The 16766-nt window shown below is 38.3% G+C and overlaps 1 protein-coding gene across 3 annotated transcripts; it reads right to left on the reverse strand.

The window, feature by feature from the left end:
- Positions 1–4: 4 nt before the first annotated feature.
- On the reverse strand, positions 5–15928 carry LOC122887566 (CMP-N-acetylneuraminate-beta-galactosamide-alpha-2,3-sialyltransferase 2-like). 3 transcript variants are annotated; one of them, XM_044220908.1, is made up of 9 exons: positions 15795–15928; positions 5584–5961; positions 4495–4600; positions 4270–4408; positions 2125–2318; positions 1863–2042; positions 1478–1523; positions 830–949; positions 5–364 (listed from the first exon to the last, which is right to left on the reverse strand). In XM_044220908.1, the coding sequence occupies exons 2-9, from the start codon at positions 5726–5728 to the stop codon at positions 197–199; spliced, it is 1098 nt and encodes a 365-aa protein (XP_044076843.1). In that variant the 5' UTR covers positions 5729–5961; positions 15795–15928; the 3' UTR covers positions 5–196. The 3 variants fall into 3 exon arrangements, with proteins under 3 accessions (XP_044076843.1, XP_044076853.1, XP_044076834.1); XM_044220918.1 differs by having other exon boundaries at positions 4495–4597; positions 15734–15867; XM_044220899.1 differs by having other exon boundaries at positions 15734–15867.
- Between the last annotated feature and the right edge of the window lie 838 nt (positions 15929–16766).

Genomic DNA, 16766 nt, shown 5'->3' on the forward strand with positions numbered 1-16766 from the left:
ACATGGTCCCAGAGTTGGCTCAAATTTGGTTTTTCAGTGCCAAAGGACACAATCAACCAGACTCAGCCGAAAACCAGATGAGATGCAGCTGGTTCTTGGTCTCAACAATTAAGTGGTTGATGACCTGCTGGTCAGTCAGCAGGTCTGTAAGTCAGGTCTGTAAGTCTGTAGGTATGTTTGTAGGTCAGAGGTCGTGTCACAGGTGCAGACTGATCTTGTGCTCCTTGGCGAGCTGGTGGATGATCTTCGTTTCAAAGTCGGCACTGTGGACGCCGGTCTTCCTGAAGGCTCCAGCATAGCGATTCTCCTCCCAGTAGTGATGCCAGTTTCCCTGCTGGTTGGCGCCATAACCGAAGACCGACACCTGAACACAGACAGGAAGTGATACCATGACATACTGCAACATAATATACCGTGACACACTACATAACCACGTACGACATGCTGTTCCGTCACTAAACATATCCTGCATTTATACACTTGAAAAGATATGTGAAGACTTACTCTGATACATTATTATGATGATCTGTTCTCATGGAGTGATGATGCATTTAAGAGCAGAGACTGTTTGGAAAACTCCTTATCCGAGTATCACACAAAAATAATCAAACATGGATGTAACAGAAGGAAGTGAATTTGGTCGTTCAAACCTCTCAGTGTCCCTGAATATACTGACAGGGCGGGTTTTCTCTACAGTCTTTGCTCTCCGCTGCATTACTGCAGTATATGGCGACGACTTAAGTTTGACTGACAAATAAAGTTGACTAAATGGTGTGTTTCATGTAGGCGTCAGAGATGAAGACACAGACTCCGCCCCCCTCCCTCCTACCTGGTCACAGGTGTGCAGAGCGAAGATGATGGCAAGCATGCCGGTGGACGGGTAGCGACCCTGATGCTCAGTCCAACGATCATAAACATACTTAAAGAACACCGGGTTCACCACCAGAACCTACACACACACACACACACACACACACACACACACAGTGTTACCATCGTAACATGTTTAATGTGTTAGTGTTCATTGGCTCTCTTGCAGTTTTCACATATTTGCGCTGTGAAGTCTTTTCATAAGCACTTGATAAACACCTGCAGTTTGATTAAATAAGTACTAATAAATGGGGGGTTTAAAAAAAAAGTATGTGAACTGAAATTAACTTTTTATAAACCTGCAGAATCATCTGAAATTTTTATCTGCTTGTGTTAAGGGTACAATGTTTGATACACCCAAATAAATCAATGTATCATACATTAGTCAAATTTACACATTACACCTTTTAATGAGTCGATGCAAACATATCAAAACGAAAACTAAAACTAGACTGCAACTTAAGAGCAGAAGTCAAAACTTTCTCAAAAAACAAAACAAAAAAAACAACGAAAATTGTGCCGAGGCAGTAAAAACTGAGGCAGACTGAGGCTGAGAGCTGTAATAAACAGACTGTAAACACAGACCACGATGGAGCATTTATTTTACCTTGTCTTTATCAGCCTCCACTCTTTCTTTAACCCTCATGTAGGTCCTGAACACACACAGAGAGAACTATTGGTCAAAATATACTTCAAGTATTGCATATTAGAATGTACAGTATTAGTCTAATACAATAGTCCTGCAATAAATCCTACCTTCATGAAGGTTACAATATGTTGATTCAACTGTGTGATTATTTTGGAGGCTGCAGTTTGTGGTGCTGTTGAACTGTATTAAGTTATACTGACAGGTGTTTCTATTATTTTGTATATCAGTGGCTAAACAGCAGAAACACTCTGTATCACCTCCCTGAATCAACCCTTCTCCTAATACCTAATAAACTGGCAACTATAAATGTCTATTATCTAGATTTTGAGTATATATTTCGTACATTTTGACTTTGCCGGTGGACAGCGCGCTGGTCAGCCACTCCAGGTCTCTCAGTTTGAACGGCAGCAGGACAAGGCTGACGCCTCGATCAACGTCCACCGCGCTCTCCGGGTACAGGAAGTGATGCGTAGTCCGATTCCCAACATCTTTCTCAAATCCTCGAGTCACCGCCTTGTTCATCCTGTGGAGGAGAAAGGTGAGGAAGATGAGGAGGAGTACGATGAGGAGGAGGGTAAGACTTGTGTGTTTGTGGACATACGTACCGGATTACGGAGTCGTGGGAGTTGATCAGGTTGCCATACCCTGACCGTTGTAGGTTGCCAGAGTTGCCGACCACCGCGCAACTACGGCAACGGGAGGGGAGGGGCCTGAAGTCCACAGTGGGCGGGGAAATGACCTGGAACATCTTTGACATCACTTCTTCTAGAGTCTGGTCGTTACTGGACCGCTGAAGACCCTATGGAGACGTAGAGAATAACGCATTGTTTTTTAAATGTAGCTTTAATTAGCTATTTATAATCATATTCTGCTGGTCTAGCTCATAGACTGTATATAAAGATGGATGACGCGTCTCCACTTCCTCCCTATAGACTGAAATGAAGCCAAAATATCCCGGATACAGGTGTGCCATCTTGCTCTGGTGAGCCAGAGTCTGCGCAGTAGTGATCGGAGTTGGAGCCGCGGTATCGATGTCCCGCCCATATACCCGGCCGCCTCAATCGCGAGCAGGGCTCAGCTGTCAATAATGACATGAAACCCTGTTTTTATAACATTAAATAAATAAGTAAAACCAAACTTATCAGAAAAACGAACGCTTGAACACACATCAGTGTGTACTTAGTTTTTGAGTTTGAGCCAAATATCTCATCCATCTAACAGGGGTGGGGTGGGGTTATGACCTATACTGCGACCAGCCACTAGGGGGCGATCAAGATGTTTTGGCTTCACTTTTAGGGAGCTGACATGTTGTCCATCTTTATGTACAGTCTATGGTCCAGCGTCATCAAAAACATTTTTTAAATAAAAACAAACACTTTCCAACAGCTCTAAAAGCGTTTTTTCATTCTTATCTTCATTTTACACTGTAGGTTGTTTATGCATGTTTTTACAGTTACAGTGTAACTAGAGCATACAGCTCTGGTTGTTAATTTTTAGCTCACACACAGAGTATATACAGTATGCTGTGGGTCAAACTGATGATGTTAGCAGTGTTTCTACCCCTCCCACTGCCCCCCTTTAATCTACTAATGGTTTCTGCAGCAGGACTTAATCTATAAATGGAAAAAGACTCAGACATTTGTTTCTTCTTCCAGACTGCTGACGGCTCGGACAAAAACAACTAAGACGTTTTACATTTCAATTTTCTGAAAATACAGATTTTCATTAATGGTCCCGACTATTTACTGAAACACATTGTATGATCATAATGCAGTATATCACACATTCTTCTTGGGTCGTCTAATAACACATCTTTGTTCTGTAAATGTGCTGATTTAAAAATTCTCAGTTCAGTGCTGTCAGGTCACTCCCAGCCTGCAATCCTTTTCTGTACACGGCTTCACACTTTGCTGTTGCACCACGGTCAGTTATTACAGAAGGCAAAAAAGGACACCTGAAAATCTTATTTATTTACAATCTTTCTTTTGGTGATTTCCTTAATCTAAAGTATTAATATTGACATTATTGTTATCTGCAGTTTAATCGCTGATTGTGGAATAAAATTATGTTAGTACAAGAAATACGAGGATTTAGGCGTATCATGATTTAATCCAACAGTGATTTGATTTGACGGTGTAGTCCCTCATTCATCCAGGAGTGTTCCATCGTAGAAAAGGTTTCAGTCGTAGTCATCTGGACACTATTTTCAGAATCAAGACGTTTCGGCTCCCATCTGGAAGTCATTCTCAATTGTGAAAATGGTCCGAGAACTCAGAAATTTAGTGATTTGATTTGTTTTTGGATACTTGCAGTAAAGCTGCTGTGTATAATAAAATCCTCACACTGTGATTTATTGATGTATGTAGATTAACTTGAAAAAAGTAGAACAGCTTTCTAAATATAAATTGTTTAATTAACTGAACTGAATTAGTTTACATTAAAACACATGTATAGCTTGGACCAAGACACTGATTCTAAGAAAGACTTTTTTTTGAAGGCCAAACTTTAAGCTTGCATAACTAGCAGGTAGCCTGTTCACACAAGCAGACAAAAGCCTGTACTGATTATTTCAGTGAACAAAACCTTGATAATAATCCTTTTTAATCCAACCTGACTTTTTAAAACTGGATTTCAAACCTCAGACTGATAACTCATCGTGCAGGAATTTATTTTTTTTTTAACACTCTCTAGTAGGAACAGCAACAGTAACATTCTTAGAAACTTCACTATTCCTGTTTTTTTATCCTTACCAGCCACCATCTGAGTGCATCAGGGTCAAAGTTGTTGTTAGTGGCTTGGAGGACGGGCTGCTGTTTGGGGTCATAGCGTTGGCTGAACCAGTCTGACCCACCCAGGTCTGAAATACAGGACACAGGACAACCACACGGCCTGAAAGAGGACGACACAGACGAGTCATACAGGGACAGAACAGGAAATCATGGGATACACAGAGTCCATGACCTCCCACGTGTTACCTCAGGACAGACTTGGAGGTTACTAAAGGCTCCTCCTTGGCTTCAGGCTGGGGGGTGCTGGGAGGGTCAGGGTTCAGATCAGCAGGAGGCGCAGTGGGTTCAACTACTGCAAAAACAAGCAGAACACTGCATCATGGGAGCTCTGCTAACACTGTTAGCATCTATATGATACAATCACAGCACTGCTACTGCTAATGACACTACTGCCATCATTATCCTAATAGTACCACTACGACTATAATACTACTGCTGCTAACACCGTTAGCATCTATGATACAATCACAACACTACAATTGCTAATACTACTAATATTGTTAATAGTAGTGCGACTAATTAATACTACACCTATTATCATCTCTATGACACAATCAAAACACTGCTACTTTGACTACTGCTAATAGTACTACTAATACTGCTGTTACTACAGCTATTGTTAACACTACTGTACTACTTATGCTAATATTGTTCTTCTACTACTACTATGAAAAATTCAAACTATTAGCTACTATTACTACTTACTGTTACTGCTACTTCTAATACTACTGTAACTACTGTGGCTTCTACTACAGCCAGTACTCCTGATGTTATACTGCTAATGCAAAAGCAACGGTCAATACTACTACTATTAGTGCTGCAACCTCTAATACTACTGCTGCTAATATAATTGCTGCTGCAGTTGCTATCACTACTACTACTGATACTACTAATACTGCTGCTACTACTACTGTTGCTATTAACTGTATTATTTTACTACAACTGCTATTTTGTTTACAGTAGCACAACACAATGAGTTCAGGCAGTGTTTGTGAAATAAGCCTAATTTAAACAAATCTGGAAACCAATTTTAGCAAAACAGGATGGACTATCTGCACGATCTTTTTTTTTTTTTTTTTTTTTTTACATAGAAATCGACATATGTCGTTTAACAAATTCAGTGATTATTGATCAAAATTGTTGTTACAGCTCCATCGTCAGGCCATTTTCGACAATTTTTTGTCTTGATTGATGGATAACACTTTAAACCTTACTGCTAAGTTTTGTCACACTGAGATTTTTCTTACTCCAGTGATGACGACATCAGCTCCTCACCTGTCTCCCTGCCGCTGGGCGTGGCCCAGATGATGGGCGTGACTAGTGACAGAGGCGGGAAATGTCTCCTCTGGATGCTCTGACTGGCGAGCATGAGGATGGCAGCGATCACCGCGGCAACGCACAGCTTTCTTCTCACCAACATGGCTGGACGGACGATGAGTGGATGGCGGCAGGAGGAAGGACGTGTTGTTGAGCTGTCAATCAACCGTTCAGCCTGCTATGTCAGCATATTTGGACTGTGTCATCTGTTGGAAAATTTCCTCTGTTCTGTCATTGCTTCACTCAGCTTTATCTCCATGAAGCCTGATTGTGTAACTTCCTGTCCTGTGAACCACGCTGCTTTCTGACTGGTGGCGACAGGATCTATGGTCACACCTGGGTCAGACAGAAAGACACAGCAACATCTGCATCATTTAAAATAAAGTGATTAAGTGGAAACTATTTTTGTTTGCTCAAAATTAATAATTCTTTACATTATAAAACATTACAGAATTATACTTGTTTAAAAACCCTAAAATGTCTCCCTGTGGCTGCATACCAGTTTAACTCCACACTGTTTAAACATGATTGAAAACTGTGGAACCAGACTTGATGCTTGGCTGCCAGCTCAGTGTGTTGTTTTTGGACTGCTGCAGTAATAGATCATCCATTACAGACATCATGTTCTGAGGCCGGTTTAATAACATTAGCTGGATGACTGAAAAGACTTTTTAAAATTTATTGATTTATTTTTTTATTCAAGGAAATTCTGTGTTTTTAGTCAGTGCAGTTATCCAGATACCTGGTAACTCAGTAATTCTGCATAGAGAGACAATATCTGTTATCCATAACAAACTAAATTATCCATAACAAACTAATTATCCATAACAAACTAATTATTCATAACAAACTACTTAAAACAAACCAACTATCCATAACGAACAGTGTGCACAACAACACAGATGAAATCACCACAGAAGAACTTCAGTCAGAACCAGGAATCGATAAAAAAAAACAAAAAAAAACCCCCAGCAACAACAGTGAGGTTCAACACAAAGAGGATGAAGCCTGTACTATAACCAGACATGTTTTGATGATGAAGGTGATGATTGAAGAGTTTTTCTAAAATTATGACTAGGGCTGAACAATTAATCAAAATTTTATCAAAATCACAATATGGCCTACTGCAATTTTCAATTCGCAGAAGGTGCAATATTTGTTAAAAGGCTAAAATGAGTGTCAAAATGTCCTGGCCTACACATCATATTCTACAGATCCCAGAAAAAAAAAAAAAAAAAAAAAAAAAAAAAAAATCACACCATAATCATTTAATGTTTTTCAGTGAAAATAATGATGTAAAATTTATCATTCCCCCTAATATCGCAAACCATTTCGCAACTGCAGTATCAGACAAAATAATCACAATTAGACATTAGACAGTATGTTCAGCCCTAATTATGACATCATCTACAACACACTGCCTTCTTCCTTGAAAAACACAGGAAGAGAGAGGCATTGATTTTTGCTGATGAATGGAGTCCCCCTCCTCTTACTCCCACACCACACCTCCCCTCTCCTCCTGCAGGAATGTCTCCCTGCAGACAGACTCGGTCTCTGAATACCAATCAGATCTGATTCAGTTCAGCTTCTCCTGTTTCAGCTCCTGTCTGCTTCAATGTCTCTTTCTCGTGTGTGTGTGTGTGTGTGTGTGTGTGTGTGTGTGTGAGTGTACGTATACTTGTACTTGCTACATAGTGAGGACTGAAACACGTTTTTTTTTACCTACAGAGTGAGGACATTTTTGGAAAGTGAGGACATTTTGGCCAGTCCTCACAACTTCAAAGGGCTGTTTGAAGGTTAAGACTTGGTTTTAAGGGTTAGGTTAGAATAAATTTATGGTTATGGTTAGGATAAGGGTTAAGGTTAGGCTTAGTTGTGATGGTTAGGCTAAGGGGCTATGGAATGCATTATGTCAATGACGGCCATCACAAAGATAGAAGTACAAGATTGTTTGTTTGTGTGTGTGTGTGTGTGTGTGTGTGTGTGTGTGTGTGTGTGTGTGTGTGTGTGTGTGTGTGTGTGTGTGTGTGTGTGTGTGTGTGTGAGCAGTCTGAATCAGCTAACCTGTATGTGTGTGTGTGTTTCATCATTACTCTGTTGTATAAGTGATATTTCAAAACATTTGTTGTAATTGGTACAACACACACACACACACACACTGCTAATAGTATTACTTTTCTTTCTACTAGCAGCACTAAAGCTCCTTTCAAACCTGCACCTCGTTACATAAATGTGATGGCAATTTCACGTTTGTCTCATGTTTGAATAAACTTTCACTCCTACGAGGTCGGACCTGTAACATTTCTGTAAAATTTAAACACGAATGAATGTGTCACATTAACATAAAGGCTACAGCAGCACAAGGTTCAATACACACACAGAGAGAGATTAAATACATGGCATTTTCAGCCTGATCAGGTTGCAATAAATGTGTCACTTAATTATCTCCTGTGTTCAAGGAAAATTAAATCCGTTTAATAAACCACATAGCGAACTCAGAAGAGTTCACTTTCAGGCGTTTCTGGTGTTGATAAAAATCTCACTCTTTATAGAATTAATTCTACACTTTGAGAAATACACTTATTTGCTCTCTTGCCAAGTTAGATAAGAATTTATTTGGATAGTCCGCCTACAGATAGTTTATATTAGTATTTGTAACATTTCAACTGTTGTTGTCTGTAGATGTTTAATAGATTATCAATTAAGTATATGTGACAATTCATGAACATACCCTAACCGAGATGTTTTTTGTGCCTAAACCCAACCAAACCTAGAAAATGTTTTTATTTGTGAAACAGCTGAATTGTTGAATCTCAACTAATAAGCTGTTGAAATGTTACAAATACTCTATAAACTATATGTAGGTGGACTTTGCAAATGAAGTGTAACCTTAATTTACACCTCTGAAGTTTACAAATTAACACATTAAATGTTGTTTGTCTATCTGGAAAAGTTAACGGATCACTAAAGCTATTACACTTCATCCTGAAGGAGACATCCAATACTTGCTGAGATATTTCAATCTGGACCAAAGTGGTGGAATAACCAACGTGTGCTGCCATACTGCCAACGTGTGCTTAATATTAATGTTGTATTTTGCTGCAGATATTCATTTGCTTGGCATGATTTAACACTACAGTCCTACTGTACCAACATATACCACCGCTGTCTGAATGACAAACAAAAACGTTCTGTATTTCCTGTCTGAAAAGGGCTCAATACAACTGTAACACTAGCAGATTCACTGCAATTACCACACACTCTGACAACCACAATAACTGATTTTGGAAGACAAGATCAGAGGAGACGAGTCAGGACAGATACTGATTGACTTATCAACGCACGCACACATTTGGGGAAAGGCTGGGAAAATTTCCTGACACGAAGCTAAGGTCCTGGATTAGCATCTGTATTAGTATGTTAGCACAGAGCTTGACTGTGTGCCATGTTGACTGTGCAAACTTGTCCTGGTACAAAGAACAACAAGAAGCAGTTCAGAACAAACTGATAGGCTGGATGTTTGATCTGGGTCTAAAAGTCCATACATGAAACACGGGTACATGAATCAATGTCTCAAACGTCATTAAATTAATTCTTGGAATGAAGTTACACATTGGTAAATAGAGTACTGACGTGTGAGGAGTTATTTGAGGTGTTTTCAGACTTCAGAATACACAACACTGAATGATAACAAGCCTTCACTTGCCGGCAGACAGAGGTGACGATTATGTAAATGTTCCTTATTCAGACATATTATGATTAGAATCATCAGTCGAGAAGCCCCCAATTTGACTCCTATTTTGTCAGTCGAATCACTACAGTTTGGCTTTTTTTAGCTGCGTCACTGTACACAGAGCAGCACAGAATAACAGCAGGGCAGGCTGTACACTTTTACAAACCCAGTCTTGTCTCAAAATCATCTAACTACAAAACTAAGTGTGATGGAAACAGAGGGCAGGACTCGTTTCTGTTCGCTGCTTCGACTCTGCTGAGTGCAGTGAAGTCAGCTAAACTACTTTTCTGCCGTCCAGTGTGATTAACTCTTCGGCTTACAGTGCTGCAGGAGAGGTTTTTACAACTAAACTATAACCAGGAAGCACACTTTGGTTTTCTTTGACTGTACGGAAATCTGACATTTTCACATCACAGACAAAAGACACTAAAACGTGAGTAGTGACATGTAGGCTGCTCTAGGGGTTTCATGCGGGCAGCTGCTCTGCAGGTGCACTGGACTGTACCTGTGCAAGAAGAGTGAATACTGTATTTCTCATAATCATAGGCAAGGTGTAATGAAGATAAAGCATTAGTAATAATGTTGAGTATTTATATAAGCATAAATATCTGTGGATAATAAAAAGCATCAACCACAAGAGCCGTCCACCAAACTTTCTCTGAAACAGTTAAAATAATTCATACTGAAGGTCAGAACATTAAATTATCCACAAGACTCCTGAGTTTCTTTGTATAATTAAAAGAAAACTTTAAAATGAGAATTTACAGTAGGGAGGAATACTAAATGCATGGTTACCCATTCAGACTGACAACCAACACAGATTTAACCCACAACACCGTCAACCTGAACGGAGTAAGAGACAGACAGGCAGAGAGTTTAGAGTACAGGAAGGGTTAATGACTATCAGCTGAGTGACACTGTGTGCATGTTATTTTAGCATTTGGGGGGGGGGGGACAGGATTAAAAGGTCGCATCGTTTCCTGTGCAGAGAAAACCATGTGACAGCTGTTCTCTCTCTCTCTCTCCCCCCCAGAATGGAAACCAGCTGCTCTGCTGATGGAGTACAGCGACAAGCTGGAAAATAACGACACCACAGAAGAAGAATGGTGTCAGTTCTCACACAGACTGCCACGGTGACGAAGAATAAAACTTATTTTACTTGTTCTGAGTACATAGATCGACCGTCCACAGAGAAGAGGGGACAATTACACTTTGTTTAACTGTTAGTTTTTAAGTATTTTGGGGGCTTTTTGCTTTTATTTGACAGTGGACCGTAGAAAATTGACAGGAAATGAAAGGGGATGATATGAAACAAAGGTCCCTGTTGTAGCTGTAGCTTTTTGCTGTATTTTGCTCCAGGGAGCAGTTGACATGAATGAACTTGAGAACATGTTTTCTAAAAATGTTTAATTCTCTCACTCACTGTATTTTAAGTGGTTTATTTAACAGATCTAAAGGATCAATTAGACCAAATTACAAAAAACATTCTCTCTTTCACTATAATGGTGACCAGTCATATAGTTTAATATGCTACTAAACATCTAAACACATCACTGACCTGATACTGCCTGACTGTACATAGTCATACATTAACACTATAATCTACAGGATCTGTCAGGACTCCACCCTGAGCCATGAAGGATGTAATTACAGAAAAGTTTCCAAGTCCTCACGAGACAAAACTGTCAGAGACTTTAAATAAAAAACAACCCAACATCTTTTAGTCGCAACTTATTTGTTGGGACTAGAAGATGACTAAACACATCCACTTCCTGTTACAGTACTGACTCACAGACACACACTTAAATCCTGTCTGATTTGTACTACTCTGCATATAGTAATTGTCCTTGTGGTCCAGCTGTCTACTCTGTAAAGACAACATATTATACAACTATTTCCTATCTCTCTGTTCTGGAAAAGGGATCTCCTCCTCTATTGCTTTACCTGATGTTTCTCCCTTTTTTGTGGATTTTTTCATTCCTATGAATTGAGGCTCTAAGGATGAAAGGTGTCATATGTTAGGACAGATTTTAAATTTAACTTTATCACATACCACATTTCAGACACATAGGTTCATATCAGTATAAAAATTAAAATACAAAAAAAATTCAAATACAATACGAGGACAACAACATAGAAATATAATCATTGCAGTTCACAAGTCCACAGTGATTAAAACACAGACTTTGTTCCAGTGTTTCAAAAAACAAGAGGGGTTCCTTGTGTCATTTTGTGTAGGCTCAGTTAAGGCCATTATGATACATTACATTTTTTAAAACAATTTACTGACATGAATTTGTACAAAAAAAATCCTTAACATGGCATGAAAGGTGGGAACATTACTAGTCACAAACATACTTGCTCTTGTCCATTTTGGCAGCTTGAGTAATATTCTGAATGCATCATTAAATGCCACGTGAAGCTTTTTCATTTTTGCACTGCACCACAAGTGGGCTGTTTAGAGTGGAGTACAGTAGGCTCTAAAAAGGGCTGTTTAAACATCATCTGTACATGAAATTTGCGTGCCAGCATATTGGCTTGTGCATACAGTTTCCAACACTGGTGCTGCACATCGTCATCATCTGCCATAAAGAATGAATGGAAATTTTGCTTCTGATCCTCCTTGGTTTTAGCAATCATGACAACACTCTTTTTAGAGTTAAATTTAATGCCTGCACACCATAACTTGAGCAGTCTCTGAGCAGTTGCTCTAAGCCAGCACTATAAGGAGACAGGATGACTAAATCATCGGCGTACATCAGATGGTTAATAAGACTATCCCCCACCATGCATCCAGTCTAACACTCTTAATTTTTTAGAAAGAGCATGCATATACAGATTGAAAAGAACAGGTGACAGTATTCCACCTTGTCAGACCCCATTGGTCACTAGGAAGGGTGCAGATATACTCTTACCCCATCTAGCTTGCGTGGTTTGATGCAAATACCAAAAGTGCTTGTAGTTTAACAAACAATCTACCATGATTAATTCAGTCAAAAGCTTTGGACACATCCAGGGCACACCCAGAGTATATATACACAGATCTGTTCCGTGACTATTTTTAAAACCAAATTGATATCAGTGGTTATTATGTATTCTTAAAGCCTATCCAAGAGAATTCGTTCTAATACTTGGGAAAGTATGCTAGATTAATTGATTCATTGATTAATCACCTTAGAGTGACAAAAAATTAATCAGCAACTCTTTTAATAACCGATTGATCGTTTTAGTCATTTTTCAAGCAAACATTTTCTGATTTCAGCTTCACCAATGTGAGGATTTGATGTTTTTCTCTATTTTATATCATTGTGAAATGAATATATTTGGACTGTTGACATTTGAAGACATCACCTTGGACTCGGGGAAACTGATGGACATTTTTGCTATTTTATAAATAAAGCGATTAATCACAAAAATAATCAACAGATTAATCAATAATGAAAATAATCATTAGTTGCAGCTCTACAGAGAGACTAAATATATCAGGAGACAGTAGGAGTCATCTCAATGAAGGTTTACAGGAAGATAACTATACCCGCTAACAAATATTATAATAGTACTATGATAAAAATACAGTAGTGTATAGTAAAGTCAGACCAAACTGAGAACCACAGACACACTATGGTAATATTATAGGAGGTATATGTGATTCTATATAAACCCTATAAGAATATTATAGATGGGAGTGGACGACATGTATAAAAATCAGTATGTAATGTTATATTACAATATGGACATATATAAATAATAATAATAAAAATAAATATAATACATGTTCTGGGAAATAAATTGAGGAACTGTTCATGGATAAAATAAGCAGACAGGAATGTCTGTTCATGGTAAAACCAGCAAATGAAATACCTGACAAATCAAGATAATACTTCACATTGATGCAGTGCAAATATCATAGAAACATCCAATATTGCCATGAATCAGTCCTGATCATTAATCTAAAACATTGTTCACAAAGGCCTAATACATTCAGAGGTATCAAAGGGGCAGATAGCTCTGTATAAACTGCACAGCAAAATGTTGTTGACAAATTTATATTGTTTGACAGTGCATATTGTTCCTATCTAGAGGAATAAAAAGGACTTTTAGAATTCAGTCAAGTACAATCAGGTCAGCAAAGAGCAATTGAGCAGCATAGAGAAACTGTAGGAGATGTTATAAAGAAGTAGACCTACAATAAGATAACTACAGACTACCAGCTAACTCTGGCTAATTATAGGAATACTATAAGGGGAGAGATAATAATACAGTAGAGTACCATAAACTCAAAATAGACCAACTGAGTACTACAGACATACTATTATAGACATACTGTAAGTATTTCTATGATTAAGTTAGAACAGAAAACTGTAGGAGATACTGTATAATGAAGAAGACATACAATAATATTATATATAATATTATAAACGAAAAAATACTACAAAAGATAAATGTTATACACAGTAGAGTACAGTACAGTCAAAATAGACCCAACAGGCCACATGTGTATCATGTTTTTGTAGGAAAAGTGTAGATAAAAGTACAATAAAACCAAAACAGAGCAGACACGTCATAGACATATTATAGGAGTACTACATTTGATTCTATACAAAGACTGTAAGAATATTATAGAAATGCTATAGGAGATTACAGTAAATTAAATTGAGGTCATATTGTTCCAAACACACACTTTTAAAAATAGGAATATTATCGAAACAACTGACTGACCATCTAATATCATACCCGAGGACATTAGAATACAGTAAAGTACAGTAAAGTCAAAATAGACAAACTGAGTACAACAGACACTCAGGAATATTATCAGAATATTCAAGAAATATTATAGAAACACTATAGAAACATTAAAGACATACTGCATGTATTCACTACCTCCCTGCTCTGTTTGCTGTGCTCCTGTAATTACCTACTGAGGAGCAATAAAGTTTTGTATATTTTCTAATCTGGGGATAAACACATTTTAGTGTTTCTGTAGGAAAAGTGTAGGAGATAAAATTAACAAAACAGACTAGACTAAATTAACTAAATAGACCAAACTCTTAACAACAGAGAAATGTTACAGGAGTGTATGTGGTTCTATACAAAAACTGAAGACTAGAATATTATAGAAATACTATAGGAGACAACAATACAGTGAAGTGCAGTATATATAAAAAAGGTCACAAAGGGCCAATTATATTCCATAAACACATTATTTAAATACAATATTATAGGAATACTATAGAAACACCTGATTAACTACTGTAATCAGCGCAGATCAGCAGAGTACAACAAAATAAGTTATAACAGGAAGAGACGTTATAATTAAGTAGTCCATAACTACAGGCTACTAGCTAACCAATATTACAGCAGTAATATAAGAGATAATAATACAGTAGAGTACAGTAAAGTCTAAATATACCTAGCTGAGTACTACAGACACACACGAATATTATACACATACTGTATGTATTTCTATGGTAAAATACTGGAGATTAAATGACAGTTAAGTACAATAAAATCAAGACAGCAGGCTACAGGCCGAGTAAAGTCAAAATAGACCCAACTGTGAACCACAGACACACCAAATACTTCACGTGCAAGTACTTTATGTGGTTCTATAGACACACTGTAAGAATATTGTATACTACAGAAGTGAAGTAGATTAAGGTCACCATAGACCCAATAGAAATACTGTAGTTACCAGCAGAGACAACAGTGAAATATAATAAGGCCAAAACAGGCCAACTGTGTTCCAGAGACACACTAATTAAATATTATGAATACTGTGGAAACAACTGACCAACTAATATAACAGGAATCTAATAAGTTCAAATAGACCGCGTAGGCGACAACAAACCGGGGCCTAACGGTAAGAGACGCTGATTGAAGTTGGCCTATAAAATAACGTTAACTTCAGACTACCAGCTAAGATTATTAATAGAGTTCATAGAGGTCTCACTTTAAAAATATTATAGAAATACTATAGGAGATTACATTAAGGTCACCACAGACAAACTAGAGAAATACTATACGAGTATTTATGGGAATATCAGGAAATTGTTAGACAGAAAGACTGAAGACAGTTAGTACCCCATCGGCCTCTCCTCCTCCTCTCTCTCTTTCTTTCTTATCGGTCTCGCAGTCCTGGTCTGTATAACACACACACACACACACACACACACACACACACACACACACAACAACTACAACAACTAACACCAACAAGGGCGAGGCAGCTCGAGAACAATCCCCAGCAAAATCAACGGAAAACTGCATGAAGTTTGGTGGAAAGTTTCCGAAGTTTCCAACTGAGGTTTCCACCATGCTGCCACTTACACACACGCACAAACACGGAGCTGTACAAAGATTCAGACACACACTGACCCGTTAAACAGCCGGTTAAAAGGCACAAAGCTCCGTTCAGAACAAACTCAGGAGGACTCACATGAAGCGGCGGCGAGCGGACGCGTTTTCCTTCTTCTCTTTGTGAAACTGCAGATTTGAGGGTACGATGATGTAGAGCTCAGAGACCCCGCCCACCGGGGAGGGGAGGGGAGGGGACCATTATTTTACTCGTGTGCTGGGTTTTGGGTGTGTTGTCAATCCCACCTGTTTGCATGTGTGCGTGTGTGTTGTCTTTTTTTACTTATTTGTGGGGACATATGTGATTACATAGTTACATTGTGGGGACTGGGGTTTTGGGTGTGTTGTCAATGCCACCTGTTTGTTTGTATGTGTGCGTGTGTGTGGCCTTGTTTTACTCATTTGTGGGGACACATGTGGTTATACAGTTACATTGTGGGGACTCACTTTCCTTTTAAGTCCCCATAACGCAAATAAGTAAATTTTAGGGTGAAGAAGTTATGGTAAGTTTAGGTTTAAGGGTTAGGGTTGGGCAAGTAGTTGTTATGGTTAGGGTAAGTCTCCAGGAAATTAATGTAAGTCAATGTAATGTCCTCTGTGTGTGCTTGCAGCAGATGTGTTTCGCAACAGTATGTGGGTATTTGAATGTCTCAAAAAAACTGACAGAATTACAAAACAGTTTAAAATTTATAATCAGACACAGAAAACTGTCAATCAACTGAAAAATATGGATCATAAAAATGAAAACAACAACAACACTGCTTTCCAAACACCAATCAGTAAACCAAATTATAAAGCAATGTAAAGAAACTTATTTGGAACATTGGAAAGGTGAAACTAAAAGCCAAAGTAGATCAGAATTACTGTATATCTGGCCCTTAAAAGGGATTATGAATTGGCAATCATGGCAACAAAAGAAACCAAAAGCAACCAAAAGAAAACAGAACATGTGGTCACTGTTCAGGTGAGGTTGAAACAGAGATGCAATTCCTCCTACAATGTACAACATTCACTGAAATAAGGAACGTTTTCTTTAACAAGTTCAACATTGTAA

This window comes from Siniperca chuatsi, linkage group LG2 (assembly GCF_020085105.1).
Source record: "Siniperca chuatsi isolate FFG_IHB_CAS linkage group LG2, ASM2008510v1, whole genome shotgun sequence".
NCBI lineage: Eukaryota > Metazoa > Chordata > Actinopteri > Centrarchiformes > Sinipercidae > Siniperca > Siniperca chuatsi.